The sequence below is a fragment of the Chrysochloris asiatica genome, unplaced genomic scaffold (genome assembly GCF_000296735.1).
Source record: "Chrysochloris asiatica unplaced genomic scaffold, ChrAsi1.0 scaffold00307, whole genome shotgun sequence".
Classification (NCBI taxonomy): domain Eukaryota; kingdom Metazoa; phylum Chordata; class Mammalia; order Afrosoricida; family Chrysochloridae; genus Chrysochloris; species Chrysochloris asiatica.
Genome location: NW_006408825.1, coordinates 1,111,671 through 1,123,206, shown reverse-complemented (window position 1 = coordinate 1,123,206; position 11,536 = coordinate 1,111,671). Strand labels below are relative to the sequence as shown.

The 11,536-nt window shown below is 45.6% G+C and overlaps 1 protein-coding gene across 1 annotated transcript in view; it reads right to left on the bottom strand.

Moving 5' to 3' along the window:
• Nucleotides 1-11,536, bottom strand: part of KIAA0947 (KIAA0947 ortholog) — a 51,303-nt gene that overhangs the window by 5,885 nt on the left and 33,882 nt on the right. The window contains exons 15-16 of the mRNA XM_006874966.1: nucleotides 10,300-10,468; nucleotides 5,647-5,807 (exon numbers count right to left, since the gene is read on the bottom strand). Coding sequence (XP_006875028.1) covers nucleotides 5,647-5,807; nucleotides 10,300-10,468 — 330 coding nt within the window. The remainder of the gene's footprint in view (nucleotides 1-5,646; nucleotides 5,808-10,299; nucleotides 10,469-11,536) is intronic.

The window sequence follows — 11,536 nt, the reverse complement described above, 5'->3', positions numbered from 1 at the left end:
GTGCATTCTAACCTCGATGACGTGTGGTTGTATCAGAAGTTGCAGGGCTTAGAGTCCATTTCACTCCTCGTTGGTCTGTCCATCGGGGTGCAGCGGCTGGGTCCTGGCTCAGATTGTAGCTCATTTTCCAAGTATCTTCTAGACTGGCTGGACTGTTTACACTCCCACCAGCATTTCGTGAAATGGTTCGAGTATATAAATTACAACTCAAGAGCAATGAGATTTCTTTGGATAGGGAAGCAACTTTGTGAACTTCTTCATAAAACAGCTTTTATCTTCCATATAGTTTTTTCTCTAGAAGGTATAAAACTAAATGTATACATGAGGAGGAAACTGAAGGCCCTATTACGAACTCTTCCAGAAATATATATAAGACACCAATTCTCCGGGACTGGTGAGCATGAGGGAACATGCGACATGCATGCGTGTAGTTTATACTGTTGTGAAGGACAGAAGACTCGGGTTCGGTGCAGTTGGGATTACACTTCTGAGAATCATGACTGTAATCAGGCTTCTAGAACCAAAGCCCAAAGAGGAAACCTGATGCCATGGAGACCAGCCCGACTCAGAGGGAGCCCAGAGCCCAGAGCAGGCAAACGCCCCCGGGCTCCCCAGGCTGTTGTTTGCACAGGCGCAGAGCTTTCTCCCATAGCGTTTCTCCCATGGCGAGGCTGGCACAGTGGCTGGTGCGTTCCAATCGCTGACCTTGAGGCAGGCAGCCAAGTGCTTTACCACTGTGCCACCAGGGTCCCTCAGGTGTGTCAGCTGCTGCGAAATGCCGTCAAGTCGGTTCCAACTCACAGTGACCCTGTCTAAGGTTCTGAAGACTGGCTGGTGGATTGGAATTGCTGATCTTGTGATTATCAGTCAAATGCTTACCCTACAGAGCCACACCAGGACTTCAGTGTGTAAAGAAAGTGCAGGGAAGTTCATAGACAATGACTAAACATTTACTGCTTCTGATAGTACACACTTTACATGGGACCACATACATTCAAGAGTGGTAGAAATAGTTAGAAACATTGTGCTTATTAGATCCGAAAGTCTAGTCTGAAGTGTTTTGCAGAAATACATCTTAAATGTATGATTTACTTTAAAAAGTTTAAAAAAATTAAATATTTGAAATTTGTAAACAGGACTGTTTAGTGAATTTTAATGTGTTAGAATGTAGGCTTTCACAGAATGCCAATCAAAGTTATTTTTAAAGCTAATGTTATTTTTAGCTGTTACCTTTGTAATTTACCTGATGTGTCCTTATGTCCTGGTGTGGCACTGCAGGATAATGCGCTGCTAGACTGCAAGGCAAGGTCAGTGATTCAAACCTACCAGCTACTCCTCAGAAACCCTATACAGGGTTGTAACCAACTCGACGGCACTTAACAATCAAGTCGGTTACAACTCAAACAGACCTTTGTTGTTGTTAAGTACCGTGGAGTCAGTTCCGACTCATAGCGACCCTGTACAGGGTTTCTGAGGCTGTAAATGTTTATGGGAGCAGAAAGCCTCATCTTTCTTCTTCAGAACAGCCGGTCGCTTCGAACTGCTGACCTTGCGCTTCGCAGCCCGGTTCGTAACCACTACGCTACCAGAGCTCCTTCATATAGATCTTATGTCCAACACAATGAAACAATGCCCGGTAGGGCACCAATCTCACAATCAGTGCTACAAACTGGAGTCCATTGCTGCTGTCACTGTGCCAATCCATCTCACTGGGGGGAGTCTTCTTCTTCTTCAACCCACCACTTTACTAAGCATGATGACCTTCATCTGGGACTGCTCCTTCCTGATAATAGGTCCAAAGTATGAGAGACAAAGTCTGGCCATCCTGGTCTCCAAGAAGCACTCTGGCTGTACTTCTTCCAACACAGCTCTGTTGGTGCTTTTGGCAGTCCACGGCACTTTCAGTATTCTCCAACACCATAACTCAAATGCATCGATTCTTCTACGGTCTTCCTTATTCACTGTCCAGCTTTCACATGTACATGAGGTTACTGAAAATAATGTGGCTTGGGTCAGGCGCACCTTAGTCCTCAAACTGGCATCCTTGTTCTTCAACACTTTAAAAAGTTCCTGTGCAGCAGATTTATCTAACGCGATCTGTCGTTTGGTGTCTTGACTGCTGTTTCCATGAGTGTCGATGCAAGACATTGGAGGCTTTGACAACTTCAATCTTTTCTCCTTTTATCTTGTTGTAATTTATTGGTCCAGTGGTGGGGATTTTTTTTACTTTCCATTGAGGTGCACCCCATACCAAAGGCTGTGATTTTTGATCTTCAACTGTAAGTACTTCAAGTCTTCTTCAGATTCAGCAAACAAGGTTGTATCATATGCATATCACAGGTTGTTAATGAGTCTTCCTCCAACCCTGATGCCACCTTTTTCGTCATGTAATCCAGCTTCTTAAATTATGTGTTCAGCATACAGAATGTGTGAAACAATGGTGAAAGAATACAACCTTGGTGCACAGTTATTTCAGACATAAATGGTTTAAATACATGATTGATTTTACACCATTCAGTGTGTGATGTGGTGAGATATGGTCCCTGAGTTGCTCCCAGTGGAATTATTAGAATCTGGAAAGGCCTTTTATGCATAGAAATGATAACTTTGGCTTAAGTTGATGCTCAATTTTTAACACTGTTAAATAAGAGAGCTATTTTAAAAGCTTTTAAGATCATAAATTTTGGAATTTCTAGACTTAAAAGACCTTTCCAGATTTTAATAACTCCACTGGGAGAAACTCAGGTACCACGCCACACCACACTGAAGACAACAACATGCAGAAATGCTGCCAACGATGCCACAGGAAGACTTCCTATTCGGGAATCAATCTGGAAATCAGTGAGCAATCCACCACTGGGGACAACGCATACTGCTCGTTAGCCAGCAGCAGGAGGCGTCATAACTTTCCTTCTATTTTCTAGTTTAGAAATATCATGGGTTTTCATCTTTATTCCAAGATTTCTCTAAATTCTAAAGAACCTACAGAATATTACTCTTTAGATACATCACAGAAATCTACTTCACTACGTAAAAGTTGTTACATCTCAACATGTCAGTGAATACCATACCTTTTTTTTCTTTCTGATGTCTTAAATGACATTGGATTGTTATTGAAACTGAACAGCTCTTTCCATCTTTTCTTATGCCTGAAATAACTGGCAGTTAATTTCGTGTAACAATAAATATAGGTAAACCAATACATCTGTCCTCTAGAGTAAATTTTCCTACTGATCTGGAAGTACTGGCCTAAGTATTCTACGTTGAAAACCAATTTTCATAATTTTTTTCCTGATTTTGTTATAAGAAATCATCTTAGATTTCCAAATCAATTGTTTTCACATGAATATGAGGCAACTAAAGAGCTCTGGTAGCGTAGTGGTTACGAATCGGGCTGTTAACCTCAAGGTCGGCAGTTTGAAACTACCAGCTGTTCCACGGGAGAAAGATGAGGCTTTCTGCTCCCGTAAAGATTTACAGCCTCGGAAACCCTGTACAGGGTCGCTATGAGTCGGAACCTACTCCGCGGCACATAACAACAACAACAAATGAGGCAACTGGAAAGGCCATGGCCTGGGTCAGGTGCACTTCAGTCGTCAAAGTGATGACTATGCCCCTTAAAACGTAAAAATGGACTTTTGCAGATTTGTCCAACAAACTGCATTGTTCCATTTATTGCCTGCTGCTTCCACAGACATTGTAGATCCAAGTAAAGTGAACTCCTTGACAACTTCAATCTTTTCTCCATTTATCATGACGTTGCTCACTGGTCCAGGGCGAGGAGTCTGGTTTTAGGTGAAGGTGCTAAAGTCTTTGGTCTTCATTAGTAAATACTTCAAGCTTTCATTTTCAGCAAGCAAGGCTAGGTCACCTGCATATCACAAGCTGCTAATGAGCCTTCGTCCACTCCAGATTAGTGGATTATTCACTCAGCATACAGACTAAGCATGGTGAAAGGATTCAACCCTGACACACACACCCATTTTTAAACCATAGTTTTCCCTTGTTCTGTCTGAACAACTGCCTCTTTATCTAGATACAGATTCCACATGAGCACAATTAAGTGTTCTTGAATTTCTGACCATCCATTCGTACACTGCCATAGTTGTTTTTCAATTATCTTCAGCATACTTTTACTTACTTACCCGTGGTAATATTTTAATTCTTGTTTCAGTTTCTAAATCCTGCCTATCGCTATCTTTGGAATGAGCAGAGATAAGGATCTTTTCTAGTTGGTTGGCCAAGCAGCTGTCTTCTAAATTTCTCGGCAGACATGAATGAGTACCTCCAGTGCTGCATCAGTTTGTTAAAGATTACAATTTACAGTCTGCCAACTCCTGTAGACCTGTGTTCTGATAACACCTTCAGTACAGTTCGGACTTCCTCCATTAGTACCGCTGGTTCTTCATCATACACAACCTCTGGAAATGGTGGAGCACTGACTAGTTCCTTCTGGTACACTGATTCTGTGTATTCCGTTCATTTTCATTTGACGCGTTCTGTGTTTTTCATTATTTTGCTCACAGAATGCATCAGCATTGCAACTCTAGGCTTGAATTTTTCTTAGTGACTTCAGTTTGAGAAATGCCCAGCACATTGTTCTGTCAAAAAGACACGGAGGCTGGTGACGCCTGGCCTCTTTGACTTGACAGGAGAATGGAGGAGAATCACCATCAGCCACTTGACTGCCATGAGACAAGGATCACACATAGCTCCACCTTCCTGTACCAATCGGACACCAACCATCCTTCCCCCACAGCACTGGTTACTTCTCTATTGGGTATGAAAATTCACTGCAACCATCACACAGAACTCAGATGCCCCCCTCACAGTTACGGGGTTTATTAGAGAAGTGAGAGGGTTAGGACAGCTGTGGTCAGGACAGCTTCTTCCCAGCCATGCCTGCAGCAGAACTCTCTCTGTCTTTGGCCTCTCGGTCCTGAGGTCCTTGGTCTCTGCCCTGCTCTAGCAATGTTGCAAAGCACTTTTATGGCTGCTGACAAATGCCCCAAAGGGCCATATGCTCCATTATAAGCCGCAGTCCAAAGGTGCTCAAATTTAGTACAGCGGGTCAACACACCTCGCTCTGCAGTTAACTACCGGGAGGCACCTCACTCCACAAGTGAGCCTCCTTCCCTTCCTGTCCGCAGGCTGGAAGCCTACTGCTCTGGCTCTTTGTTCCCTGGCTGCTGCTGCTTCTCTGACACTCCTCTGAGGTCACACTATCCTGTCACTAGGTAGAGACAGTTCAGTGAACAGCTGGTGAATTTGAACTGCTGACCTTGTGAGAGCCCAGCATTTATCCCACAGCACCAGTCCAATACAATCTTTATTATAAAAGCAGAACACTTGCACCTTCTCCTAGTCTTTTATTGGACATTCATATGCACATATGCACATGTGTGGATTTCACCAGGGGCAGAGAGGAGTGTACAGACACACTTCATTAAAGCACACAGGCCTACCATTCATCTTGGTGCGTCTCACGCATCCTTAATGAACAAAATGCATAAACCTAGGCTAAAATGATCTTTAAAGGAACATAACACAGTGAATAATCACTTTAAAATGTCCATGAAATACACAAAAGCGAGTAACATTTACGCCAGCTCCTGAAGTATTCTAGGAAAGAAAATGACAGCTCACCTTCTCCCAGTTGAGAAACGCTCGTAGACAGTTCAGGACCTCTCCTTTAGCTCGTTGCCGGGCAACTAACTGCATCGCTTTATTAATCACTGATTGGGAGATAAATATGTCGTGCCACATGTTTGCAATAAACAAAGTCAGTTTGTCAGACTCGGGGAAATCTACGAGAGAGAAAATAAAATGACACGCCTTTCTGTGTGATGGAGTGACTACATCACAGACTAAGAATACGTTATGCGCATTAGCGTCATTATGACCGGTCACAGCTGGAAGGCATGTGAATCACAGCCCAGAGGCCCTGCCTACAGCCATTCCAGAATTGACTACATTTATGACCCGCCTGCCCTTCTGCACGCTGTCACTACACTACTAACATAAGTAATGCATGAACACGCATGTCTCCAGATGGTCAGATGGATTTGTATGGAAATAGCAATAAAGAGAAATAAGTCAAAGGGAAACATCCCCACCCAGCCCTCTGCTCAGAAGCCCCTTCGTGCCCTTACGCAGGTGGGACCCCTTGCACAGCACAGGGTCTCTGACTGAAGACAGGTAACATTCCAGATTCTGGGCAGTGATCTTGTGGCTGCAAGGGCCTAATCACATTCTACAGTTGATCTTTGATTAGCAATCTAAGAACAGCATGGAGTCCTGGTGTGGAGTTGTGGGATAAGTGGTGGTTTTTGGAATGGCCTCAACAAAACAATGAAGGCAGAGTTTCAGTGCCATCAGCCAATGGTTTGGTGGATCTGAACGAGTCCCCCCACGTGCTCAGCATCACTGTGACCAGCGGTCACATCCTGAGCGTCGTCACAGGTTAGGGTTGGTCCACTGGGCCTCCAGTCTACCTGCTGGCAGAGTGGTCCCAGAGTCCACATTCAGGGCCTGTCTACTGCTGAGTTGGAGTCAACTGTTGGGACACGTCACGTTTTCCACCCACAGGCCATATCCTGCCAGGGATGTGTTATGCCCAGAATTCAGGGTCCCCAAAGACCACCCAGGAGCCGTGTACCGATGCAAATACATAAGGGTTGTTTAATCAAGCTCGAGCCAGGTCTCTAACCTTATCCGACATTTCGGAATAGGGAAAGAGCCCCGAATTCATTGTCTGCAGGGTTTTTATAGAATTTTCAAACAGCTCAGGTTTCTCAGCTTTACAATCTTTGGATTGGTTAACAATTGGCAAACTATGAGATGTTACAGTTTAATTGGTCAGGACTGGTGGTCTTTGTTCTTAGGCTAGGGTAAAGGAAAACATCTGGCCTCTGGCCTTGAGCTGCCTGGCTATTTATGCATAAATCATATTCTTGGAGCTAGAGTACGTGTTCAGGCTAATGTACAGAATGGAGATTGACCTTGCCTCTGGAGGGAACTAATAACGGAGGCCTTGTCTATTTAAAATGCTTTCCTGAGCCTGACTAGAGTTTAGTCAAGCAGTTTCTAGGTAGGCAAAATCAGTTTGGTCCTTACAGATGCACTATAAAGAGTAAGAAGCTATCAGGACTTGTGAACTAGTCTGTGTGGATACAACTTTCTGTGGGACTGCCGTGACATAAGACAAATGATGTCTTCGTTTGATAAGAAAACTGTGCACTGGGTATCTGAGTGACTCCAGTCCACAGTGTCTCAGCGGTGTGCCAGAACTCATGGTGCTCCACGCCTCACCACCGCTCACCTCTTACTACCAGTGGGTGCAAGGACTCCTGGTGTGGGGCTGTAGGATCAGCACTGGACTGCAAACCACAAGGTCGGCAGTTCAAATCCACCAGCCACTCCTTGGAAACTCTATACAGGGTCACTGTGAGTAGGGACTGACTCAAGGTCACTTTACAACAGTGTGTGCAAGGAGTTCTGCTGGCGCTGTGGGTTAAACGCTGGGCTACTACACAGTCAGCAGTTCAAATTCACCAGCTGTTCCGTCAAAGAAAGATGAGGCTGTCTGAAAAACCCCAAGGAACAACTGTCCCCTCCCCTACAGGGTGTCTATGAGTGATAGTGTCTCAGACAGTGGGCTGGGTTTGGGTTCAGTACCGGTCACTGGTATTCTCCCTTGTGTGAGCTGTCTGTTAAAATCTGTTGCCCATTTCTTTAGACCTGGCTGGCTTTCTTTCATTGAGCTAGAAATCACTAATGCAGTCTGGCTACGCTTCCTTCATCAGGCGTGTGTACTGAGAAGACTGACTCCCTCTCCCTTTGAATTTTCTTCATGGTGTCTTTGGAAGAATGCACATTCTAAATGCTGATAAACCCCAATGAATCATGGCGTCCTCTGACGGCCAAAGTTTCTGTAAGCTCTAACGCATCTATGTGGTGAGATGGTGAAGTTTCTCTTCTGAAAAGTGTTACAGATTCTGCTTTTAAATGATGAATTCCACCATCAATTTCAACTTAATTCTTCTGTGTGGCATGTGACAAGACGAGCACCGTTTGCTGAAGGGACAATCCTGCATCTACATTCCTTCCTGGCACCTTAGTCAAAAACATCGACTGACCAGGCATTTCTGGTCTCGGGACGCTGCTCCATACATTCGATAGCTGGAATTTTATACTATTATACTTTTTTTAAAAAAAAACTGCTTTAGTCATTCTGACCATTTGTGTGCCCACATAAATTGCAAATCAGGTTATCAAAGTCTATAAAAAGGCTGCTAGGCTCCGGAATGGATCGCCACTGAACCGACAGGAGAGTTAGGAAGGACTGACATCTCAGCAAGGCTGAGTCCCCCACCAGGCGCAGGTTACATCTCTCCTAGTGTGGAGACTGTCTGCAATCACTGAGCGATAGTGTTCGCTGCAAGGTTGGACACATATCTTACGACAGTGTATCTAAGTAACGGTCCCTCCCTTTCAACTACTTTCAGTGACATTTTTTAATTTCCTTTGTTCAATGGTCACTTTTAGCATGTTGTTGCTACAGTGAGATGCCAGCAAGTCAGTTCAACTCAGAAGAATTCTATGTACAAGAGAAGCTGTTCTCCTGAGGCCCTGAAAGCCTGCGGCATCTCCACAGCTCCGCTCACAGGCACGTGGACAGGAAAGCGTGCCCTGGTCCTCAGACTAGTTCACCGCCTTCCTCTGCTGTGTTACTCACTCGTTCAACAGACGGGCATGTGCCTGGGACCTGTGCTTCTGAGGAATGAGGCGAACAAGAGAAAGCAGAAGTCCTGTCCTCATGAAGTTTACATGTTAGAGTCAAAGAAAGACAATGGGTACTCTGACACAGGAGTGATACTCAAGAAAACTGAGTAGAGTCAAGAATACAGAATAACTAAGAGGTACTTAAAGGAGCCCTGGTAACACAGTGGATTACGAGCTGGCCTGCTAACTGCAAGGTCAGCAGTTCAAATCCACCAGTCGCTCCATGTGGCAAAGACGAGGCTTTCTGCTCTCGTAAAGATTCACAGCCCTCAGAAGCCCTACACAGGGTCACTAGGAGTCACACAAGGCCACTGCCACCATGTGACATACAGAGTGAACCATGACAAAGCCAGGTCAGAAAGGGTTGAGGTAAGAAGGAGCTTTCTTATTTCTGAGGAAGAATAAGAATCTCACCAGGACCTCAGCACTCACGGCAGCTGTATGCCCACCCCACCTTGGGGGTCTACAATGACCTACGTGGGACTCTCAGTCACACAGTGCCCCCAGACAGGCACGGCAGCATCATGCAGTCTCCAACATGGAAGCCTATGTCAGCCTGCTCCCTACAGAGCAGGGTAAGCGGAGCCGTGGAGCAGGCAGCCTCCTTCACACTTGAGGTGAGGAGTGCACACAACTAGCCTGATTGATAAGCCCCATAAGGTAATGAGAAACCTAGCAAATGCCTGCAGTCTCGAGGAGTCTAGAGTACAAGAGTCAACTCCGTCTCAGTGGCCTTTCACGGACTCCTGATGCGATCTCTGGCAGGTGTGGAGAAGAGCAGTAAAGGGAAGGATGAGGCGTGAATACCTCAGGCCCCACACATCACCTCTTGCTCTCCCTCAGACCCTCGACATTTCCTGAGTTTGTTCCTTCAGCTCACAGGCCCTGGCCGTCCGCCTCGTGATCACAGCTTGGTTTTCCAGTGACTTTAGGATCATTCCCATAATACTTCCTATAATACTTCCTATCTGACGACATCAGATGCTGCATTTCCATAATACTTCTTATCGACCACATCAGATCCTGAGGAGCCTGGGAGGCACAAACGGTTTGCACGAACCTAAAGGCCGGCTGTTTGAACTCAGCCAGTGTCTCTGTGGAAGAAAGGCCTGGTGAACTGCTAAAAATCACAGTCCAACATCTCCCTCCTATGTCACCAACTAGATGACAATTAACACCACCAGACCCTAAAGCGGCTCCACGGGGATGATGCAAACACACAGTCATATGAGGCTCTCTGACAAACCAGTGGAGACTCTCGAATTGGACAAAAGTGAGGCAAAGTAGAACAAAAACAGACCAGGAAACCCAGTGTCCTAGAGTTGACTCCAACCCAGAAGGACAGAGTAGAGCTGCCCACCACCCGGGGCTCTCCAAGGCTTTAAATCTATACGGAAGCAGACAGCCTCATGTTTCTCCTGCCGAGTGAATGCTGGGTTTGAACCGCAGACTTCTCTGAACTCACTGCACCACCTGGGTCAAAAGCAGCAGATAACGGTCACAGTCCACACCTACCTTCTTTCAGTATGCTGTAGCAAAACAGACGAGCTCTTTCCAGGTCTCCAAGCTGCCGACAGACACCCACGTACACTCTGCAGAGGGCGTGCAGGTAACTGTGCTCCGAGGATGTCTTCTGAGCACTGAGTTCCGCCAGGATCGAGTGTAGCAAACACTCTGCCAAATGCTGGGTTGCAAACAGTAAAGGATGAGAGGCAATGCCGACTAGAGTTTCTCTTGTCTCTCCCAAAGAATCACTAACATTTAAAGGTATCTAGGTGTGAAAATCAAATCAAATCTCAAAACGTTACGTTGCTATTGTTGTTACGTGACTTAGAGCCGGTTTGGACTCATAGCAACCCTGTATAGGGTTTCCAAGGGGCAGCCGGTGAGTTTGAACTGCCGAACTGGCAGTTCAAATTGATATTTGAGTCAAGTGCTTATCGTACAGGCCACAACAAGACTCCAACATAAGTTATCTGCTGGAAAACCCAGCTTACACGGCCAGAACAGAATACTGCAGCAAACACGCTGACACTTTCTGTGTCAGTCTGAGAGCCGCAGGACGTCTGTCTGTGCTCACAGGCCCCCACTGACACTGCTGCGGCAAACGCTCCAAGAAAAGGCTGACTACGCCCTGATCACTGACCCTCCGTTTGAGTCAAAAAGCTCTTTCTGGATTGGGATGAAATCCACTAGTGATGTTGTGTAAACTCCAAGCTACTGTGCACATTCCCACTGAGGGACCCTTGGCACACTGGGCAATCAATTCAGTCCTTGGAGAACTGGCCTCCTCTCAGATCCCAACAGAGCTCTTTCTGTGCTCTGAAAGCAAGTCATACAAGAGAATTTGTATCAAATATTTATGATGTCAATACAATGAGACAACCTACTAGTGCGGTCCAGCTAGGACTCAAGGTGGAGATTTAGGAATCTTACACCTATAAAAGGCCTAACAATCTTTTACATTGGTCCACACAGTCCCAGTCCTACCTACTCAGCCGGAAAACAAGCATTTCCACATGCCTCCTTTGTGGCATTCAACACTTGGGGAGGGGCCACACACACTACTGCTTTCAATGACACCCAAAACCCTTGAGTGTGTGTGCGCTACACTGACGGAATGAGGCTGTATCAGGTGATAATAAATGGATGCTTTCAAACACATCATTCTGAACCTTTTTACACATGCCAGAAATGTGCACTCGCCTTCAAGCGTTCAGTGATCTGCTCACTACAAATGACCACTCTGCCA